The sequence below is a fragment of the Phalacrocorax carbo genome, chromosome 5 (genome assembly GCF_963921805.1).
Source record: "Phalacrocorax carbo chromosome 5, bPhaCar2.1, whole genome shotgun sequence".
NCBI classification, from domain to species: domain Eukaryota; kingdom Metazoa; phylum Chordata; class Aves; order Suliformes; family Phalacrocoracidae; genus Phalacrocorax; species Phalacrocorax carbo.
The window spans coordinates 11,476,393-11,497,230 of record NC_087517.1 but is presented as its reverse complement, the minus strand read 5'-3'; the positions used below and the strand labels follow the sequence as shown (position 1 = coordinate 11,497,230).

The 20,838-nt window shown below is 40.8% G+C and overlaps 1 protein-coding gene across 3 annotated transcripts in view; it reads right to left on the bottom strand.

The window, feature by feature from the left end:
* Positions 1 to 4,262: 4,262 nt before the first annotated feature.
* SNX4 (sorting nexin 4) overlaps positions 4,263 to 20,838 on the bottom strand; it is a 36,633-nt gene continuing 20,057 nt past the window's right edge. For all 3 annotated transcript variants that reach the window (XM_064451169.1, XM_064451168.1, XM_064451170.1), the window contains exons 8-15: positions 17,546 to 17,618; positions 15,935 to 15,996; positions 14,411 to 14,476; positions 10,244 to 10,333; positions 8,926 to 9,025; positions 7,967 to 8,112; positions 6,504 to 6,618; positions 4,263 to 6,182 (exon numbers count right to left, since the gene is read on the bottom strand). In XM_064451169.1, the coding sequence (XP_064307239.1) occupies positions 6,135 to 6,182; positions 6,504 to 6,618; positions 7,967 to 8,112; positions 8,926 to 9,025; positions 10,244 to 10,333; positions 14,411 to 14,476; positions 15,935 to 15,996; positions 17,546 to 17,618 (700 nt within the window). In that variant the 3' untranslated portion in view covers positions 4,263 to 6,134. The remainder of the gene's footprint in view (positions 6,183 to 6,503; positions 6,619 to 7,966; positions 8,113 to 8,925; positions 9,026 to 10,243; positions 10,334 to 14,410; positions 14,477 to 15,934; positions 15,997 to 17,545; positions 17,619 to 20,838) is intronic.

Here is a 20,838-nt window from a genome sequence, read left to right as displayed (position 1 = left end):
GATGGAGATGAAAAGATTAAGGAGCCATTAGAAGAAGAGGACGTCACACTGCTGAGGAGCAGTGCTGAGAGTCACCTGACGGAAGCAAAGAGCAGCAGCGCTGTGCCAGACCCGGCACAGCTCCATGCAGCCCCAGCGCAGTCGGGCTCAAGGAAGAGCCTCTCAAAGCCACCAGGAACACCAGATATGGCTTGAAACGAGCAGTGATGCATCAGGGGCTGACCTGATCCATGGAAGAGAGCAGGGAATGTCACACAAGATTGGGAACACCGCTGTGACTATTGCAATGCCCACTCCAGTTTGGCAAACGCAGGATGGGAGGGACGTAGGGCTCTGCCACATAGCCTGGGAGGGATCTCACTGCAGCACAAGGAGCCCATGGCTCTGCCCTGCTGCCCTCTGAGCAAGCATCCAGTGCCTGGCAGGACCATCAGAGGCGAGCAGGCAGGAGCCTACCAACACTTTGCTTGGAATATAAAGCAGAGACTGGAAATAAAGTCTGTGCTTTTAGCCCCTGGACCTACCATGAGATTTGGCCTCTCTGTCACCGGAGACGTTCAAAGCTGGGATCAGAGAGCACACACTTCAGAAAAAGCTAATTCAAAGCAGTGCTGGGCAAGGGCAACTTTGCCATCCCTTATACAAGAGTACAGCTTACACAAACGGTTACAGGTCATTGCTCCTGACCATGCAGCTGGCACTACTTCCAAGCAGTTACTAAAAAAAAAAAAAATACTGCTAGCTCAAAAACCTGTGTTTTAAGTCCAACTCATTGCAAGGTTTGCCTGGTGTGAAAGGCACCTATGGAACCTGCACACACACTGCAAATCACAGTATAATACATGGTATTATTAATAGCAACCTACAGCAATACATGAATTAATCACTAAAGCCGGCATGGATATCTGTTCCAGTATAACCATCCCTTTGTATTTAGGCATCCATTACGGTATGTCTATCACAATGGCCCTTGCACCTCTGAGCGGCAGGAGGGGAGTGGGTGGCGTTTGCCTCCCTCCTGCCACAGAGTTTTATTCTGACCCATGCAAGCCCGAGCTGGAGACCCACAAGAGGGCGGTCGGGGTTGCATTTTCCCTTTGACTACAAAATTTTTCCTCCTTAGCATCCTAGGAAGGTGTACCACAAAGTCGCTTTACATCTTCTGTGGGCACTTACAGCTACTTTCTGAAGAGAATGTAATAGGTGTTATCACATGCCACGATACCTACACGTAACAGAAAATGTTCTCCACAGATGAAGCAGCTATTTATTAATTGTAGTCCCTGGGATGTTTGTGGTATGTGGGGCAGCCCGTTTTAGAGCTGCATCAGCCAGCAGGCCCCCAGATCACGTAGCTGATCATGCTGGTGTTTGTAGGATCAGGGTGTCCACAAAGTTTACACTGGATTTTTGAAGACTGAAGCTTCTTCTCCTATTTTATTTATTCAGAAAATTCAAAGCAATCATATTAAAAATAGATAAATATCAGACAAAATTAAGTCTCTCTTTCTGAGCTCAAGAGAAACGTCACCCCGTTATCAGCGTTGAACTCAGCTTTAAGACCTCAGTCACCACCACGAGTTTCCTTCAGACCTAGATACTATCATTATACTATCAACAGTGTTACATAGTTGTGTCTTTGACACAACTCCCTATCTCCTGTTTCCACCTCCCTGACTTTTTTTACCCCTCCAGAACAAGGGCAATGCAGTGCTGCTTTCCCCTTCTCCTCCTCAGCACAGCTCACAGGTACAGCAGCTTTCCAGCTGTTCTCCTCTCCAGTTCCTCCACCCATCCCACCTCTGCTCTCCCTCCTGCCTGTTCGCCTTCTCTTCTCTCCTCTGAAGCCCCTCACCCTCTTGTGCGTCTCTCCTCAAGCCTGTACCTTCCCTCACACGCACACAGCTTAACCCCCCCCTTGCCTCTCCCAGCACAGTGCCATCTCCCCTTACCTCCAAATACTCTGTCCCTTCACTGTCTGGAGTTGGTTTCCTCCAAATCTGCCTAAGATCCTTTCCAATTTGGTTTTATTTTGTTGTTTCGATACCTTCTACAACCAGTCAAAGCAAAAAGATCTTTTTGAGAGAAAATACAGCATTGGGAAGGCCAGTCTATGTAAGCCATTCAAAAGCAACTAAAAGGCAGGAAAAACCCCAAAGTCTCTCCTCTGTATTTGATCTTACAGAAGTCACCATTGCAAAATCCTTTTCACAGGACTGTATCATACCAAGAAGCATCAGAAAGCAGCAGCCAAGGAATCACAGCCCTTTGCTTACGCAGGGACTGGAGGCTCTCCAGACCGGCCAAGGCAGGAGGAGGTACTCACCGCAGCAGGGGGATGCACGCAAAACCTCCCTGAAGCCTCTGCCTCTTGAAGAGAGACCCTTCTCTGGCTACCACCACCGCAGCGAGCATCCTGCCCTCCCCGGCGGCCACCCGCTAGAGGGAAGCAGCTCACACGAGTTACTCTGCTGCAGTGCCAAGGAGCCTTGGCACTGTGTGTCTGTGCCTCTGCAGGCGCTGGATGAAGAGTGCGCGTCCTTTGCGAGGAACCCCTGCCATGAGAAACCCCAGCTCTGCTGGGGAACCTGCCAGGCAGGTGCGCTCAGACTGCAGGGCTTCGAGCAGTTAACTCTGCAGCAGCAGCAAAGTGACTGCTTACAAATGTGGCTGCTTTTCCTGGCGATACACACGTGTGCTGGCCTTGGATTTGGCTCTGAAGCCTGCGCTCCCATTCTACTAGCTCTCACTCCGCTTGCTTCGTTTGCATTATTTCTATGGCAGCTGTGTACGAGGATTTTCTTACACAGATCGTGCCTCCCCACAGAGCTCTAAGAGCAAATGCAAGACAGAGGCACCAGTGGTGCACAGAACAGGAGGACACAAGGAAACATGAATTAAAGCCCTGCCGTGCCATTGCATGGCAAGCGTGGGGAATTAAGACAACTTACTTCCCTATAATCCTTCACAGCACATTAGGAAGTGTTTCTCATTTCTTCAACCAATACACACAAGAGACTTTCAGTTGTCGGGAGAAAAATAAGGAAAAATACAGGAAAATAAGGTCTTTCCTAGCATGCAGTGCTCACAGCCCAGCCTGCCGCTCTGGGACCTCAGCCTTGCTCTGCTGGCTCTGCCCTGCGTTTGGCTACAGCTGCCACTTTCCTCTGGCTCACCTGCACCAGGCATGCTCCTCAGCCAGGACCTGAGCTCCAAGCTCTGCTCTGCGCTTGCCAAGGTAGTCCCTGCACACAGCTGCTAGGTTAACTCTGCTCCAGCTGACATGCCAGATACTGAAATAATACATTTAAAAAAATAAAAATAGAGTCCATAAAAATACTTTCTCTTTCCATTTCAGCTGGCTCCCTTAGCCTAGCTGTTTCAGGAGCAGACAACAGTAGCAACTAAAATGTACTGACAAGTCAAGGTCCTGCTAGCAATGGGGAAGGTCAGGGATAGCACAAACAGCGATAATCCACCCGGCAAACTTGTCTGGGACAGAAGTGACAGCTCCATCAGCAAATGAGATGACCCACATGGGTTAACTCTTTCATACACAAGTGTTTTGTCAAGATTAACTTAAAATGGCCTACCTACCTGCTATTATTCTTAAGGCCTTCCACCAATTTTTGATGTTTACTGGATAATTGAAGGAAGCTCATGGAGGCAAAGTGGGTTGAGTTACAGAAGTTAAATCTGCACTGTAACTGGAAAAATGCATGCTTCACAAGTGTGCATTTGTCATGTGGACTCTATTAACCACACGGAAACAGCCATTAACTAGATTATTTCCCCTTAAAAAGCTAAGGGGGAGAAGCCTTCACTGTTTGCTAAGGTCCACAAGTACAGAGCGTATGCAATGCTTTTCTGCAAGCAGAATTAAAAGAAACAAAGTTATTGCAATATTATCCTTAATTCACCTTTCACTCAGTTTCTGTCAAACAACGCAAACCCTTTCCAAATGCATCTTCTCTTACCTAGATGAAGGCATGTATGAAATTCAGAGAGCTGGTTCTGTTTGGGCAAAAACAAAGCAGGGATCAAAGCTGTCTTTTAACAAGCATCTAAGTTTGGCCTTAACACTAGGTTCTTCACCTAAAAGGCAAATAAACTAGTTCTGGGCAATTTACTTTTGAAATTTTAAACCCAAGTTTGGGGGGCGTTTGAGAGCTAAGAGGGACAATAACTGATTTCAAGAAACTGAACAGCAGTTCTCAGAATTAGGAAGACAGCATTTTTACAAAAAACAATGTAACAAAATCTCAAAGAGCAATTTTATTTAGCTTATTTGGCACAAAACTTACAAGAACCATTTTGTTCCCTTCTTTAAATTTAATACAACTAGCAAGGAAAAAAAAAGGCATACTAGTACATATAATTAGCTGTACAGCAAGTGAAATATGGAAAGAGGCACCAGAAAGATCTACCGAAAATCAAAGTGCATGAAAAATACCTACTCTGAGCGCCTCACGGTATTGTATTAAGGCACCACTCCTTTAGAAGGTTTACTGAATACATCAAGTGTGCAACTTCTTGGTTTGGAATGTAAGAGTCCTTCCGCCTGTATCAGAACTGGATACCACAACCTCTGAACGGAACAACACTTGTGTTACATGGAGAGACCTCCTTCTGCCCAACATCATCTCCCAGCCAGGAGTGTCACTGTCATATGCCTTGGAAAAGCAGGTTATCGGAGTGACCAGCATTTTACTTCAGCATTTTAAACTGTAGTGTACACCAGGCCTATGAATGCTTCGCAATGGTTTTATAGAAAAGAAATGCTGCAGAGACAGAAGTAACATGGGACATATTGGTAACTATGTTATTGGTAATTTATCGGAAGAACTTTTACGGACTTCCCGGAGTATCTCTTAAAAGATCAAAATCTGAGTAGTGTTATAACCCAGAATAATTAAATACACTTTTCAACAGAGTATTACAAAGGTTCCTTTAGGACTAGGAATCAAGTCTGACAAATTCCACAAGACTTCAGGAATTTTAAGTAAATATGTAGAAAAAGCCCAGTATTAGACAGTAGTAAGTGTTTTTCATAATTAGAAACATTTAATACAAGTACCTGTAACTGCAAGTCACATTAAACTGGTGTGTATATATACACACACAGATATATATACACACACACACCCCCAAAACATCATTACAAGAGCCAGACAGACACCTCAGTTCATTGTGGATTCTGCACATCACTGCTCTTAAGTACTACAGAAGTTGCACCAGATTTTTCATTTCAACAACTTCATTAAGAACTATTCTTTTAAGAACCAAACTGCTTCAGTTACAAGAAGAGCTACCACAGGCCAGATTCACACCTAGTGTTCCAAACAACCAAATAGAAGTTGCAACTGCTTCTCACCAGCTATGACTTTGGTTTTGCTGCTCAGCTGGATCACCAGTCTCCTTTATTTGCAGGAAGAGGTTTGATAAGAAATCAATGCCCATATCAAAAATTAAGTGGGAACCAGTAAATGCAGAATATTGTATCAAACCATTGTACAACACCTCTACTGAAGAGAGTTTCAAACACCTCAGGAGCATGAGACTGCTTAACCTGAACTCTGGAAAAGCACATTTCTCTATGGACATGCAAAGGCATTTAAATATGAACCCTAGGTGTTACAGTATTTCATTTTTTGTCCTCTTATGGTGTAGGCCTCAAGAACACAACTGCGTGTCCCATTATAAAACCAAAGCACCCTCGAGCATTACAAATTCTAAACAGCAATGGCTGAAAAGAAGGGCATCTGGAAGTGATCTACGCATTACAGAGCATGGTGTTTCACAAGTCTCAGAACAGTTCAGTTCATACTTTCTGGGATAACTTTCCCCTATACCTTTGCCCCAGTACAGAGCTGTAGTTTTCAGTAACTCTTTTACCCCTGAATTATTTGCTACCACATATAAAACACGCCACAGAAGTGGCAGTCAGGGCTAAACATTTAATAACATGTCCTTTTTGTCCTTTATTAACAATTATAATCAGCAGAAAGAAAGACTATTCACTCAACTCATTTATTTCATGATTTATATGTAAGTCATGAAGCAACTTAACATAGGTGTTAGACATTTGTGCTTCCATTCTCTGGCACTTGGAGGAGGAATTCAATTCCAGATAATCACATCTTGCTGAAGCATTCCTTTGCATTTGTCCAAACTTGAATTCCCTTTTTAAAAAAAAAAAGTTAAGAATCAAAAGGTGGAAATACACTTTGTTTGCAAACCTCATCAACAGACTTTCTTCCACAGAAGAGTCCCACAGAACTTCACACAAGAACAAGGCAGAGACCATACTGGAATTGGATCACACTGCCTATTATATATCAACATTAACATGTGACTGAGTTAGAGTAGGACAGAATATGTGGGAGGTTTTACGCTTGTGACTTCCAACCTTCTGGGACTCCAATGTTCCTAGTTATTGGCAGTTTGCATCTGATCCCCTGCTGATAAGATATATACACCAGCCTGGCCTTTGACAAACATACCTTTTTGCACATGCTAATCTGCATAACAGCATAGCTTATAAGTGCCTCCTTCAAATCATGATTCTTTTGTTCTTTAAAGCGTTCAATGTCAGCCCAGGCACTTTTCACAAAGTCTCTGGAATTAAAAGCAATATTTCTGTTAGTGTTTGACATGTTCCATCCTCAGCTGATCTTCCTTCCTCCAAACCCTCAGCAGACAAGCTACATATGACAAAGCGCTCCATCTTTCAGTCAGTAAACCAAGTTCTGTAGTTGTTATATATCCCAGTGTCCTCATTGTATAACTGGCACTACTACCTAGTTCTCCATTTTCTTAAGGTTTTTAATCTAGAGAATCAGTTTCACAGAATGTGTTTGGGGCTTTTCTTCCCAGTAAGCATCACTGCCACAGAACCAGCATAGTAATTCAGAATATTCTTTTCTCCTCAGATTCTGTTGGGGTAACTAAGTATCTTTACGCTTACATTCAGCACACAACATTGCACAGTTCTTTGTCAATTGTCAAGTCAGAATCTTGGTCTTTCCAACATTAAAGCTCACTTGTCATCAGGATTTAAGATACTAAAGTACAACAAATATTTACAATGCAAATTTGACTTGGACAATTCACTTTAGGAATTAATTTTGTTGGTTTGGTGATGTGTCTTCAGGTCTCCTTAACTAAAATGGAGGTAGATTTCTGTAATTCACAGCTTTCATTTGTGCTGGACTATAAATACAAAGCAAGTATTCACTTGAAAATTGCTTCCAAAGCTACAAAAGGAGAGATTTCCAATACTTCTGTCAAAATGATTAAGAAGTTGCATCTACTGAGCATTACTGTTCATTAACTAGTCTCATCTTCTCAGCTCTGATTGTATCATATTAGGAGACAGCATGTTTACCCCTTGCGTTGTACGATGAACATGTTCTGACACAATCACATTGCTTTAGGAATGTTAGTTCCTATTTTTCTTGTTTGCACCCCTGAAGAAAATTTCATTAGAGCACTGAGAAGCTGTTACTCAAACACAACCCACTAGAACTTCTAATCTCATTCAAACAAGAGTCAGTTGTCCCCCATATTAGAAGTTGCAGAATATGAGCTCAGGACCCATATGCATAAACCAAGCTAAATACTGTACTTGAAGCAAATCAGCTTTTGAGTCTTAGGCTATTCAGCTGCAGACCTACAAGCTCACCTGCTAAACATATTACTAGCTGAACATAAAAGCACGCAAGTCAGCCATTAGAGTGGGCTCAGTCACTGGGAAAGTAATCAGCCATGCACTCAGACCAGAAGCTAACTGCATGTACTGTACTTTATTTCACAACTTGCAGCTGACAGGAGCTTTTATAGACAGCTCATAAACACCAAGAATATATTAAAACACTTATAAAATGCAAACACCTTCAAGAGCATCCAGTCAAGGGCTTTTGCTAACCAGCCCTGTGTTTTCTTTGAAAAAGTCAAGCCCATTTACCTGCCCTCCAGATTTTTAGACTTAAGTTGTTCTTCTCCTTCCTGTATCTGCTCTTCTAGAACCTTTATCTTGGATTCCCTTTGCTCAGGGGTTTCTTGCCCGAAGAGCTTGCTGGTCATCCCTTTCAGGGAGAACGTTCTCACAGTCTACAAAAAACAACAACACTCTAGGTTTGGGATTCTTGAGCACAGCCACAAGTCATCATGCGATTTCTTTTTTTTAACCCGCATTTAGGCTTATTCTTATTATTCAGCTGATTTTTGGCTTTAACTTCCATTTCATGAATGTCCCATTGATGAGTAGCTATAGAAGGTATGGTGGCTCACATTAGACTGAGCAAAATGGGAAGGAAGTAATTTCATGTTCCAACTCTTAAGGCTGGTCTGTGGATTGGACCATAAGTGAGTCACTCCACTGACACGGGAAACCTTTCAGAGCAATTTTCTGACTGGAGTACAAAAGAACCTGTCTTGTGTTCTGTATGAGAAAGAAAAGACAAAATAGTTGTGTATAGAGCATCAATAGATCCAACAGCAATATTAAGAATTCTAAACGCTTTTTTGAAGTTACCACTTTAAGATACCGTTTTAAGTAACATTATCTTCCGTATGAAAGGGACTAGCCATAGATCAGTAATATCCACCTTTCAAAAGGCAGAGGAAGCCTTTCAGGATTTTGATCTTTAGGATAGAGTTGTTTGTGTTATTCTGCTCAGCCTGCAACCCTTTACTTGCTCAGTAGCCAATAAAAGTAGTTTGGTGCAAACAGCTTATGTCACCAAGAACCAGGTTACTTTAAACCTCAGAGATGCCTACAGCTCATATGATACCGCTTCTCGTAAGCGGCAGCCAGCATGTTACAATGACATTTAAATGGCACTAAGTAACTTGGCTCAAATAAAAAATAAAAATAAGATTAAAAAAAAGTGGCATCTTGGAGAAGAATGTGGAAAGACTCACTCCTGTTGCCAGCTCCTCACACTGCTGTTTCTTAGATGTTAGGTCCTGTGCAGCCATTTCCAAGTCATATTGCATTAGTTCGTGCTTCCTGCAAACTGCCCTGAAAAGTAAGCAATGAAAGATCTGTCATGTAATACTTTGTTTAGTTATGCTTCCCTTCATTTAAACTTTACAAACGGCATCATACTTTTTTTTTGGCAGGCAGCACATTCAGTTATTTATCTAGCTTGAATTCAATAGTCTTATCACAGAATGTGTAACTCTGCAAATACTGTAGTTAAGCAAGCTTAGATCAAAGTATAAAAGTTCTTAGTACAGCAGCATTCTGCTCTGCTACTCCTCTTTCTAGACTCATTCCAAGATGCTCTCAGCAATACAAGCCCTACCACCTACTTAAGGACACCACTGTAAAGTAGTTGTATTTTAAATATATTACAGAGAAGTCACAACTATGAGAAAAGCAATGTATCAGTCAAACAAAATTCTTCACATTTTATTTTTTAAACAAGACAAGAAACTGTGCTCCTAGGTTCATACAGCGCCTTTCATCTGGAAAAGAAGAGAGTTTCCTCTGACCACCTGCAGTAAGTCCCAGTCCTGTGTGGGCTGACGACGCTACATCCGTCCTCCAAGGCCGGATGCACGTTCGTCTCTCAAGAGAAGCTACTTGTGCTCTGGGTTCCCACACAGCAGCTGTCACACTCACCAACCCGATTCACTACAACACTACCAGACCGCTCCAAGGGGTCCAGAGCCAGCCCATTGAGAGCACAATAGCTTCAGGTGCAATCTTACAGCATAAAAGCCATTTGCTTTTGTATCCAGACTTGTAATGGAGGAATGCCCTACAAAGGCTAATGTAATAAAAAAAAAAAAAAAAAGAGAACAGTGTTTAGCTGCACAGTACTGCACAGGAGATGAAAGTTATATAAGGGCACTTTGAAACTTGCAGGAATCTGTAACAGCTCTGACAGCACTGTTTGGGCTATCTCCTTTGAAAGCTGAGGCTTTCGGCACATTATGGGCACTATTATACCAGAAGCCAAGGAAACAGTGTAACCAGAAGAATAAACAGCATTACCTTCCACAGTATACCTATTTCAACATTTCTATCATTTCACTATTGATCAGCACAGTTCTAATTTTTATTGCCACCCACATGGCAATCAAATACGAGTAAGCAAACATGGAGATGCCACAACACTGGAATTCCTACTTTTTGGAGAACAGAAAAGGATACCAAACTAAATTCAACATCAACACAACGTTACAGGAAAGGACTATAGCTTCCGTTTGAGCTACACTCTTCTGTACATACCGTAGTGCTTCTGCATAGAAGAGATACTCTTTCAGCTGGTCTGCATAATGTTCCTCTTCTTCCAGTATGTCATCAATAGAAGCTGCATATCTGGTGAAAAACAGCTATGGTTAAATATAAAGTTCCTTAATTTAACCTTTAAGGACTACGTATACAGTAACAAGGGAGGACACCTGTTTCACAGAAACACCAGTCACAAAGTGAAAGACTGAAAAGCACTTCCAAAAAGGGTTTTTCCTTTGTTTTTAATTAAACTCCGAACCAGCAAATATAAAAACTCCTGCCAGCCTTTTTTAGTTGTTGCTACAAGATCTATCATAAGGTTTCTGCTGAAGATGAGGCAGTTTTATTACAGGAGAGGAAAACAATGTATTCCTTTTCTTTGGTGGACTGTCAATATGCAGCACCAAGGCAAAAAAGACATGGTGCAGAAGAAATCCTGCAAGGCTTAACGCATCAAGGCATAGGAATGTAAACATTGTATCTTCTGAAAAGCAAAGATGCAGTATTTTAATGGCTGCTTTCACTATTTGTTATTCAACCTGAGCACAGCAGAACTCACACTAGTGCTCTGAACATCGCAGCATTAAGTCCTTGAGCTCCTTGAAAGTGTGTTGCTTTGTCTGCTGTGTAAGTCAGACATATCAATTCAGAGCAACAAGGAGTTTAAATCTGCCTTTTAGGGAGAAATCTGAAGTACAAGGGCTTGGACTAACCCCCCAGCTCTTGCATTCGGTAAGAGTTTTGTAGTTTAGGCTGATGTCTCCTAAAAATGGCAAAAAGCACTTTCTTTTTCTAGTTTATATTGCTTACTGGACAGTATTTAACAGGTTCTCACTAACCAAAATGACAATGCTTGGACACATGTGCAGGGACAGGCCTATAGCTAAGAAGTAACTGCACATCCCACTTGGCACAATGACAGAAGCAGGATGCCACTTTAGCCAGCAATACAGGGCATGTACTACTAGAGATAAACAGAATGAATGAAATCCCATCACAAATGCCTTTATCTATTCTGCCAAACTCAGTCTGGATTCTCAAGTATGTGGCAATCCCTTGCGCAGCTGCAGGCTCTCTGCAGCGAGCATATGTCTAAGCTTGTCTAGTGACCAGCACAATGTGACCCAAATGTTAATTACAGCACCTCTTAAAGTTTTTCCAAAGTATGAGCTTTTCCCTTTCTTCCTGTGCCTCTCCAGTAACTGGCTCTACAGAAAAAAGAGGCAGAGTCTTAAGCTGAAAGGGAACTGGTAATGTGACTTGGGAGGGAACAAGAAATCCCTCCTGCAAGCTCTAAAAGAAACATCACTTAGACCCCTGGAATCTAAGGGAGATACCCCTGCTGAAAGTTATCATCACCCTCAGGCCTGCTCAGCAGGGCATGCGAACCACAGCTCTTCAAAGAGGGAACGGCCACTTGCAGAGTAACTGGAAGAATGTGGAATTTTATAAGTTTGTGAGCAAGATCAGTTGTTTTCCTCTGAAATCAAAGACATGGCACGCCCAGGAAAAGCCCCATCAAGGCTATTGGTGATAAATATTAATGTATGAAGTGACTGGCAACAGCAGATCAGATTGAGCACAAGGGATAAAAGAACAGGCAGAACAAGAATCCATATTATGAATCAAAGTAAGCAAGGAAGAAGTCCAAACTGTTGAAAACAATACTTTTTTCAGAAAGTCCTGCAGCCACATAGGTCATAAGTGGCTTGCCCTCTCTATTTTTACGTTCTGAAGAGCAATAATTTTAGTATAGTGGTTAGATTTCTCAGGGCAGCAGATGGACCACATTTCAGTTTCAAGTAAGTTCTAAGTTTACAGCAGTGCTAGAGTTCACCTCTGGCAAAACAACTCAAAAAAAATGCCAAACAAAACAAGAAACCTAAACAAAAGCCCACCTTACCTAGGCAGGGTTTTCATCATGACACTTAAATTTGATTTAAAGAAGGAAAAAAAAAAAAAGACAGCGCCATGTTTCTGACTGCTTAAGCTGAAGTTCAGACACTGGTTTGTCCTAAGCAGGTAAGACAAACCAGGGGAAATCTGGAGAAGTGGTGCAGTAAGTACTAAAGGTACCTAATACGTTCCCACTCTTCATGGAAATCAAAACCACTGTTTTAGTTTAGACTGCTTCCACCTGTCACGATAGTTTAGTTGATACAGAGATAAAGGGTCACTCGTTAATAGCATAAGGGACAGAAGTCAAAGGTCTGGCATTTTTTCTTTCATCTTTTAAGTGATAGGATTACAGCCATTCTCTCAACCTTTCTCAATACACTCTGTTGCTTTCTATCACTTTAGCAAGCCTTATACTGTTACACAACACAGACCCAGAGGTGCTTTGGGATGTCTTCCCCAAATATTAAGAAGTTTTAGATCATACTGAACAATAACAACTCAAAAGTTCAAGTAAACATCTAGTGAAGACTACAGCATATGGGATAGATAGAGAATAATTAAATTAGTCTTGAAGTTTAACATCTATATTAGGCAACCTTCCTGAAGTACCTCTCTGTTGCGATAAACTCCTGTCTAATGTTATGGGAATGGTAAGTGGAGTGGCAAGTTATACTTTCACGAGATCATAGATATGGTCCGTACTGGTAGGAGACCACATGGGTCACTGAATGAGTTCCTGATTCTCACAGCTGCTGCTTCTTGCTTGATTGTCACTAAGAGATTACTGTTGTACAAAAGTGCCAGAGCAGAAGAGATGACAGACAATGAAAGCTAACTCAGACTTCATGCAGCGATTAGTTACCCAGAAACTCACTGCCATTACTCTGGATCTTTAACCCTAACTGTGTTACAGACAGAAATATTAAACATCTTGGATGTGTGGAAAGGGTTCAGCCTCCTGACCAAGAAGTGAGACCTACTTCTTTTAGTTGGTTACACATCTTTAAGCATTTGACATCTTAGTGTGGTGTATTTGAACCGCTGAGAACCTACTTGTGCCTCATTAACTCCTCTCTATTATACCACATTGTCATTATCTCTTTAATTTCTACACACTGTAACAGGTGCTTAACATTGTATTCCACCTCCACTTCAATTACTTTGTTCTGAAACACATTTTCCATTTCTTTTTTTAGGCAGAAGGCTCTAGTGAGAATAATGTTATAGCTTTCTTTGGGTGCAAACCACCACGCTAGCCAAAACACAGAAGTGTGAATAGATTATTCAGAGGGCTTCAAATTCTTGAAGATCTGATAAAAACAGAATTATTCTGAAGCAGCGGAGGGCATAGTTTCACATGGCTCTTCAAACCCTTTCACTTGACAAGGCATAACACCAATAACATCCAGGCAGTAGAACGTGTAAATCTGCACTGTAAACTAAAACTGATTGATAACTTTACCTCCAGACAAATTACACTTTATCAGTAAAAATATTGTATGAGGAAGTGTCAAACAGCTTCCACCTCTTGCTGGAGTTGTTAGTTATCTGTACCGCGTAATTATAGAAGAGGAATCAGTGATGAGTTTTATGAGTGATGAGTGAGATTATACTGTTTCACTTATATCCATGACTACCTGAAAGCAGAAAGCATGAGCCTAGAATACCACTTCTGTGAGCACTCCGAAGGGCTAGACTCTTATTTTGAAGGCTGTGCTTCACATACTTTGCCAACTGACTCTAAAGATGCAAAGAGGGAGGATTCTCTACTTTATTACATCCAGTCAGCATTTTTTTCAAGAATCCATTGGAGTTTTGGTGCTGATTAATTAAATTTCTTAACTTTCTGTAATTAAGTCCAAATCTGTGTACCATCTACTGCATGGTACAAAATGCTGCTACCAAAACCAAATGGATCTCATCACGTCTGCAGTACATTAAAGTTGTATTCCACCAGTTTCTCGCATAGTAGCTTAAAAGAAAAACTGGAAGAATTCCAAACACTTCTACAATTTCAACATAATAATAAAGAAAGAAACCCCTCTGGTTCTCCTGAGACCTTCTGAGCTACTTAATACAGTATATGGATGCTAACATTGTGCCTGCGTCCAAGTCGCAGAAACACTGTATACGTAAAAACAATGCACCCCCAAGTTTCTCAATGCACTACTTGTATGTACTTTGGGGTTGAGGGAAAAGAAAAGAAAGAGGGAGAGTTCTACATCTGGCTTACATCAAACTATCAGATATTCAGTCAGTACTTACACATCCATGTGGTGGCCAGCACTCTGCAACCCATCCCCCATCTCCTTTTCTATTGCACTCCACTCACTGTAGGAAAAACAAATGAGAAACAACATCACACATGAAGGGTAAGGGAAGTTAATAAGCTGCATCCTGTATATAGTTTCTTTCCAGGTGACACCTGAATGGAAATTGCCTCAAAGTTAGGCTTGGCTGAACTGTTTTCCTCCTCTAAGCAGGAACAGTGACAACGTGGCAAGGCTATTTATGGCACTCAAACAATTGTCCCTGCCACCTAAACTCATCCTCACAAATATACTTAGTTTGGGATTGGTTTTGAGCAGAAAGAGTCTTGTTTAAATAGCTAAAACTCAATTAAAAAAAAAAAGATACTAGCACTTAAAATGGCGGGGGGAGAGGGAACTTTCTAAAAGAGAATTTGGTCTAACATGCTCATCAAGAAGAAACTAAGCTTTCCAGACCTGCAACACATCAGATAAAAGCCTTTCATTCCAAAACCAGAAGGTGGGATTTGACATTTGCAAGCATTTCACTGCTCCTGAAACCATTGTTGTTTTCTGTTTTCATAGTAGGCTGATGTTTAGTTCTATTTAAGATTCAACTTACAATCGTCTCATTACTACCACTACCTATTCACATTAGGGAGATCATTTAGATAAGGGAGGAAACAGAGCTACAATAAAGATAACAAGAGACCTATTCTGGACACCCAAGTACATACACTGTAATTTTAATTGTGTTCTCAGCTTTGTGAAACCTTATGCGATTTCTTAGTTACAAGACATCCACAACTCTTTTTACAAGAAAAAAGGAAGGGGTTCCTTCTATTTCACATAAGTTATGTCTAATGCATCTATTCTGTCCTTCACTTTCTCATAAACATTCCACTCTGCTGATGTTGACATTTGTTTGTCTTTGTGTTATTACAGAACTACACCTAATTTCACTTTAAAACCCCCAATGAGAAAGACATCTGCAATCCATTAACCCAGAGAATTAAATTTAGCACTTGAACAGTGTGCAGAAGCAGGAGGTTTTCCTTAACCAGAAGTTTAGATTCTTTAATTCTCCAGTGAGATGGAGAACTTGAGCATGCAATTCACTCATATAAATCAAAAAACGATTGGCAAATTCACTTTAAAAAGGCACTAAAATTGAATAGATATAGCTGTTGATTTTTAACCCTTAAAATGAACTTGAAGCTTTTCAGAGACAAGTGCATGAAAAGAGGTAGTAAGTTACCTTCTGAAGAAACAGAATGCCAATGCAACAAAGGTCTGGAACACAAAACAAAAAGCTAAAGTCTTCCACTTGAGACTAAGCTCAGCACACCCAGAGATTGCTATATCCGACACAAATCTCATTAGAACTGCAATGTGAAGTTCTTCAAGGCAGGCATTTAAATGTTTCAGATATGCTTTTGAAAAGCATAACAACATAACCAACAAATTCCCTACTCTTGCTATATATACACACACATCTCCTTCTATGTACTTATTTTAAAAAAAATGTGTGAACTCTTACCTGAATACTCTTCCATAGTTGCCATGGACTTTATAGACACCATATAGCCGGTCTGCTACCCTCTAAAACATTAGAGTCAATTTTCAGTCATCAACATTAAGTGCAATTGCTTTGTGAAAACCCATATATAAACTTCAGGATAAAGCCTTAATGTTTTTATACAGGTAAACAAGATTAGGCCCAAATCTAATCTAAGCCACCACTAAAGGAAAAAAATCTATAGCATTAAGTCATTGAAGACTGAAGTCACAGTCAAGGCTATATTGAAAAGTAACATTTCAAGAATTTCTTAGGAAGAACCCATGTATAGGATATGCCTACGGAGACCACAAATAATCAAATTACCTTCAGATTTTGGTAACCAGATGTAAGGCATAGCCTCCTTCATCCAAATAATGCTGAATTTATATACACACCTGCTTATTTAACATAAAGATGGCAAAACAAAAAAGTCCATCCTGTCACCAAAATTGTAGGGAAAGCTTCAGTAAAATTCTAACAAGTGACTTGATTTTTCCATTCAGCTCAGTGAAACAAAGGAAAGGAATCGAGCTATCCATTGCAGAGCTTATTGCTCAAGCTAGAAATGCCATTTCAGCTGTTTGGAGAGTCAGTACCTGCTGCAGCCAGCACTACAATGCTGGCGACAACCTCAGAAGACCACATGTACACTCAAGTGTGACTTGCAATCCAGGTAATGCCCTTGTAATTGTGATGTACCAATGAATGAGACTGAAGTTTGGTAAGAGTTACCATTATTGGTCTGTCAAAGCAGTAAAAAAGAAACATAAGCAAATTGCCCAATGGATCTCATGTGCATACAGCCCTGAGTAAAAAAGGAACTGTCAGTAGAATACCACTGATTAATCCTCTCAAGAACCTCAGCTCTACAGGGCAATCAACCACCATCCTCTGCCAACAGCTTCCACCAAAGATTAAATCCCTTTTAGTATGTTAAACATACTAAAAAGCAGTATCATGCTCCTCATTATTGGAATTGTAACTTCCTAATTCCTTTTTGTGACTTTTAAAAAAAAAACCCTTCCATTCTCAACTCAGAGTATCTTGATGCGTGACATAATTGTTCTCATCATTAGAAAGAACATTACTCGTTACAGATCGAAGAACAAGCCAAAAAAAAAGAAAAAGTGTGCTGGAAAGCATACACGATTGATACTACAAGCTCTGGAAAACAAAGTATTATATGTCTGACCAGAAAACTGTGTTTTGGGGCCCTTCCCAGCCCAGACATCCAGCAAAAGCAACTTGTCTGCTGAGTAGAGAGAAGCAGACATCTTGATCCTCTTTAAAACACCTCCCTCTGATATGTGACCATCAGGGGAGAGGACAGGTTAGCAACATGCATGTGTCTGATCCCCCAATGACTGTCAAACTCAACCACCACATTTGGAACTCTCCCCCCACCGAATCTGTACAAAGTCAGACCTGCCCCCCGCTTGCCATCTCCTGCCCTGTGCTCCAGAGCCAGACTCTCGCAGGCAAAATTGCCCTTATTCTAGAGCACATACGCCAGTTCTCCTGACTAAACAAGAAATACTGCCTTAGAAATAAATTATACTATTTCTCACGACACACATGGGAAATACTTACAGCTCTGACTCGCAGAAGGTGTGATATGACAGACTGCAGTTCATCGCTATAGTGTTTTAGCTCAGTAAATCTCCTGGGAGCAGGAAACAGATAGTACATCATTAGCCATCATGAAAGCAAGCTTTCACAGAACACAAGATAGAGCCGCAGCGCTACAGCCAGCGAGACAGAGCCTGGATTATACTGAGGTGGAATTAGCTGAAGGACTCCTAAAGAAGTGACTGCAGGGTTAAATTTAACTAAAGTGAACAACCCAACACTTGCATAACTGCTACTTTTTTATGTAAATGTACTTTAACGTATGCATTTGTACATAGAAGTGGTACAATGTTGTAAATGTAAAGTTTCAGAACAATTTAAGAGATAAATTTTTATGAAAAATCATTAACTGAAATTACTATATCATCGTGTTAGGATTTTTTTAAAAATAGAATTTATGAAAACAAGCATGAGTGAATAGGAAAGCTTCAAATAAGTATAAAGCCAAGATCTGCTGAAGCATACATACTTCCCAATAAAAATCTATTCACACTGCTGACCTGACAAAGATACTTTACTTTCAAGCCACCATCCAGCCAGTTTTGAGTATAACCCTTCAGAAGTTCAAGGAAGCATTCACAATTATCGCAATCCCTCTAAAGCTAAACTGTACAGTAAGTGCAACTAGTTACATATGGAACCCTACTGAGACCTGTACCTGCACAGGAGTCACACAAGGCTAAAAGAATCAAGTCACTACAGCTAGCAAGGTACCAGTCAGGTAACCCATAGCAAGTGGCCACGAGCACACTGCTGGCCTACCACTACTGAGAGAGAGAGAGGCATTTTATCAGCCACCCCAGTTAGGCCTTAGTGGTAGTTTAAGTTGATAACACTTAATTTAACTCACGCTAATCATGAAGCAAATGCAGCTGCCACAGCTTTGCTAATGACAGCTAACCAATAAAGCCAGAGCAAGAGCCACGTCTGTATATGTAAATCCTCCCTGTTACACGCAAGTCTAATTCATGACCTACTTTGGTACAAGAACATATTTCATCCAGATGGGCAGCCAGAAACAACTTTATCTAAATTACTAAACAATGATCTGAAAATAAACACAGAAGAACACAACTAGAATTAAGGAATGGGAGACTAAGATTAGCCTTCCAGGTTGATGTTCAAGCATAAGAAAACCCCCACCCTTTACCCCTCCTCCCACCACATGCACACAGTCAGGCTTTGTATTTCAGAATAGTTTGTACCCAAGAGGTTTTACTGAAATGAGTCAGGTCACTTGTTTTGGGTGACCAAGTATGAAATTCCAGGGTTTTTCCATTTAACACCTCTTGTTCCCCTGCCAGGAAGTCTTCCCCTAAAATATTCTCCTCCTTACATTCAGGAAGTAGGAGCTTTATTACAATTTCTAATATTTTTGATCTCCAAGGAGCATCTTTTATAAGATTATGACACACACAGGGTTAAAGTACATAAAAAGATTTAAAAGCCAGCAGAGAAACTGTATGGGAAAAATAAATATAGTCATTGATCTGCACAGTGGGGTTTAGAGAGCAATCTTTTCAGTTTACACTTTATAAAACATGCACCGGGGCTGCATGTCAGACAGCTGCAGACACATACAGTGAAGATATTTGAAATAATTGAACTAAAAACAAAAGATTTAAAAGCATGCCTTCAGCTCAGGAAGACTCCCATTTCCACTCCAGAAATTTATAATGAAAAGTTTTATTTATCCTGTTTTGTGGCAAGAAAGCTTTTAGGAATGCCGTACTCCCTGAAGGCAAGAGTCAGGAACCTTAGAGAACTTTCAGTATCCTGGACTCCAGCAGCAATACATCTTCACCCACGCCAATTCCTCCATTAAAAAATAAAATAATAGTAATAATAATTAAAAAATCACCACTTCAGAACCAAGCTGTCATCTTTTTACCGTCTCAGAAAACCATAAACCAAAGTAATGTTATTTTTTGCCCCATCTTCTGTTAAGGCTGAAAATTTTATAAAAATAATTTTTCAGGGAAAAACTGTTTCTAAGAGGCTGATGGTGCTGCAGATCAGAGGTTTATTCCTCAAATATTTGCTTAAGCCCTACTCATTGCTCATGTAAAAACATTACATAATTATAAAGTAATTTCCAAGCTGAGTTTGGCAAGGCACACAAAAGGATGTTTACTTTCCAGCGCATCATAACAGTAGAAGTGTGAAACGACATTGTTTTGGCACTCAGTAACTGAAGCAAGCCTAGCACTTTTCCCTTGGTTTTACTGGTTCTGCAACATTACCAACAGCCCAGATATTTACTGAGCTATTAAAGTAGAACTTCAGACAAAAATGAAGAACAGATCAGGTCACATTTCTGTAGAGGCACCACCAGGCTGCTTCTCAAAAATATCTTTTACGGTAATGGCAAATACTAAGATTTCATTTACAGCATTTCAGTATAAGTTATTTACTTTCTGCATTTTACTTGGCAGTACTCCTCCCTACATCAGGGAAAGTAGTACCATTTTGCTGTCTTGTGAAGGAAGATATTACAATAACAGAACTGTTCACTAAAGAACAAGCCACTTGTACAACTAACCAGACAAAAAAAGGAGAGGTTGGTTTTGGTTTTGTTTTTTTTTTTTTTTTAAGAAAAAGTAAGAAAGCTGCCTTAGGAAAGGATTTAGTGTTTCCTAAAGAAAGCTTTCATCAAGAAGAAAGCTATTGTTTTGATTAAAGCACAGAAAGAGAACAAGAGGATGGGTGCTATGAGGCCAAATTAGAGGGTTCTGCAGTAGATATTAATTTACCTCCGAGTACCAGAATACCACATTTTTATCACCATATAATTACATCATTAAAGATATTTATTGCTTCCCACAGGAGGAGGTTTAGTTTCCCATCTACAGTTAAACTCCTAGAGCAGCATCCTTTCAGCTGTTTAAAGCTCCTCAGGTTGCTCCAAGCTGAAGGGTGCAGCCCCACAGCACCACAAGGCAATCCAGACCGGGAGCTGAAGCAGTTCTTCACCTGGACCCTTCCTAATCCAGGAACCTGAAAGCCTACACTCCACACAGCAGTCAGGTCTTCTGTTTTGGCAAGGTACGCTTGCTGAACCCACTTTACCACCCAGTCACACAAGCACGAAAGGTAACGCAGAGGGGCAAGACATCAAATTCTAGGTAGCTCAAGCTAAGCGTGCTAGGCAGAGCAAGGCACTATTCCCCCTGTTAGGGCCATGCATGCTATGCTAAAAGGCCCTCCCTGAATTAAAAAAAAACAAAACACCAAGTTATGCTTATCAGTTATTT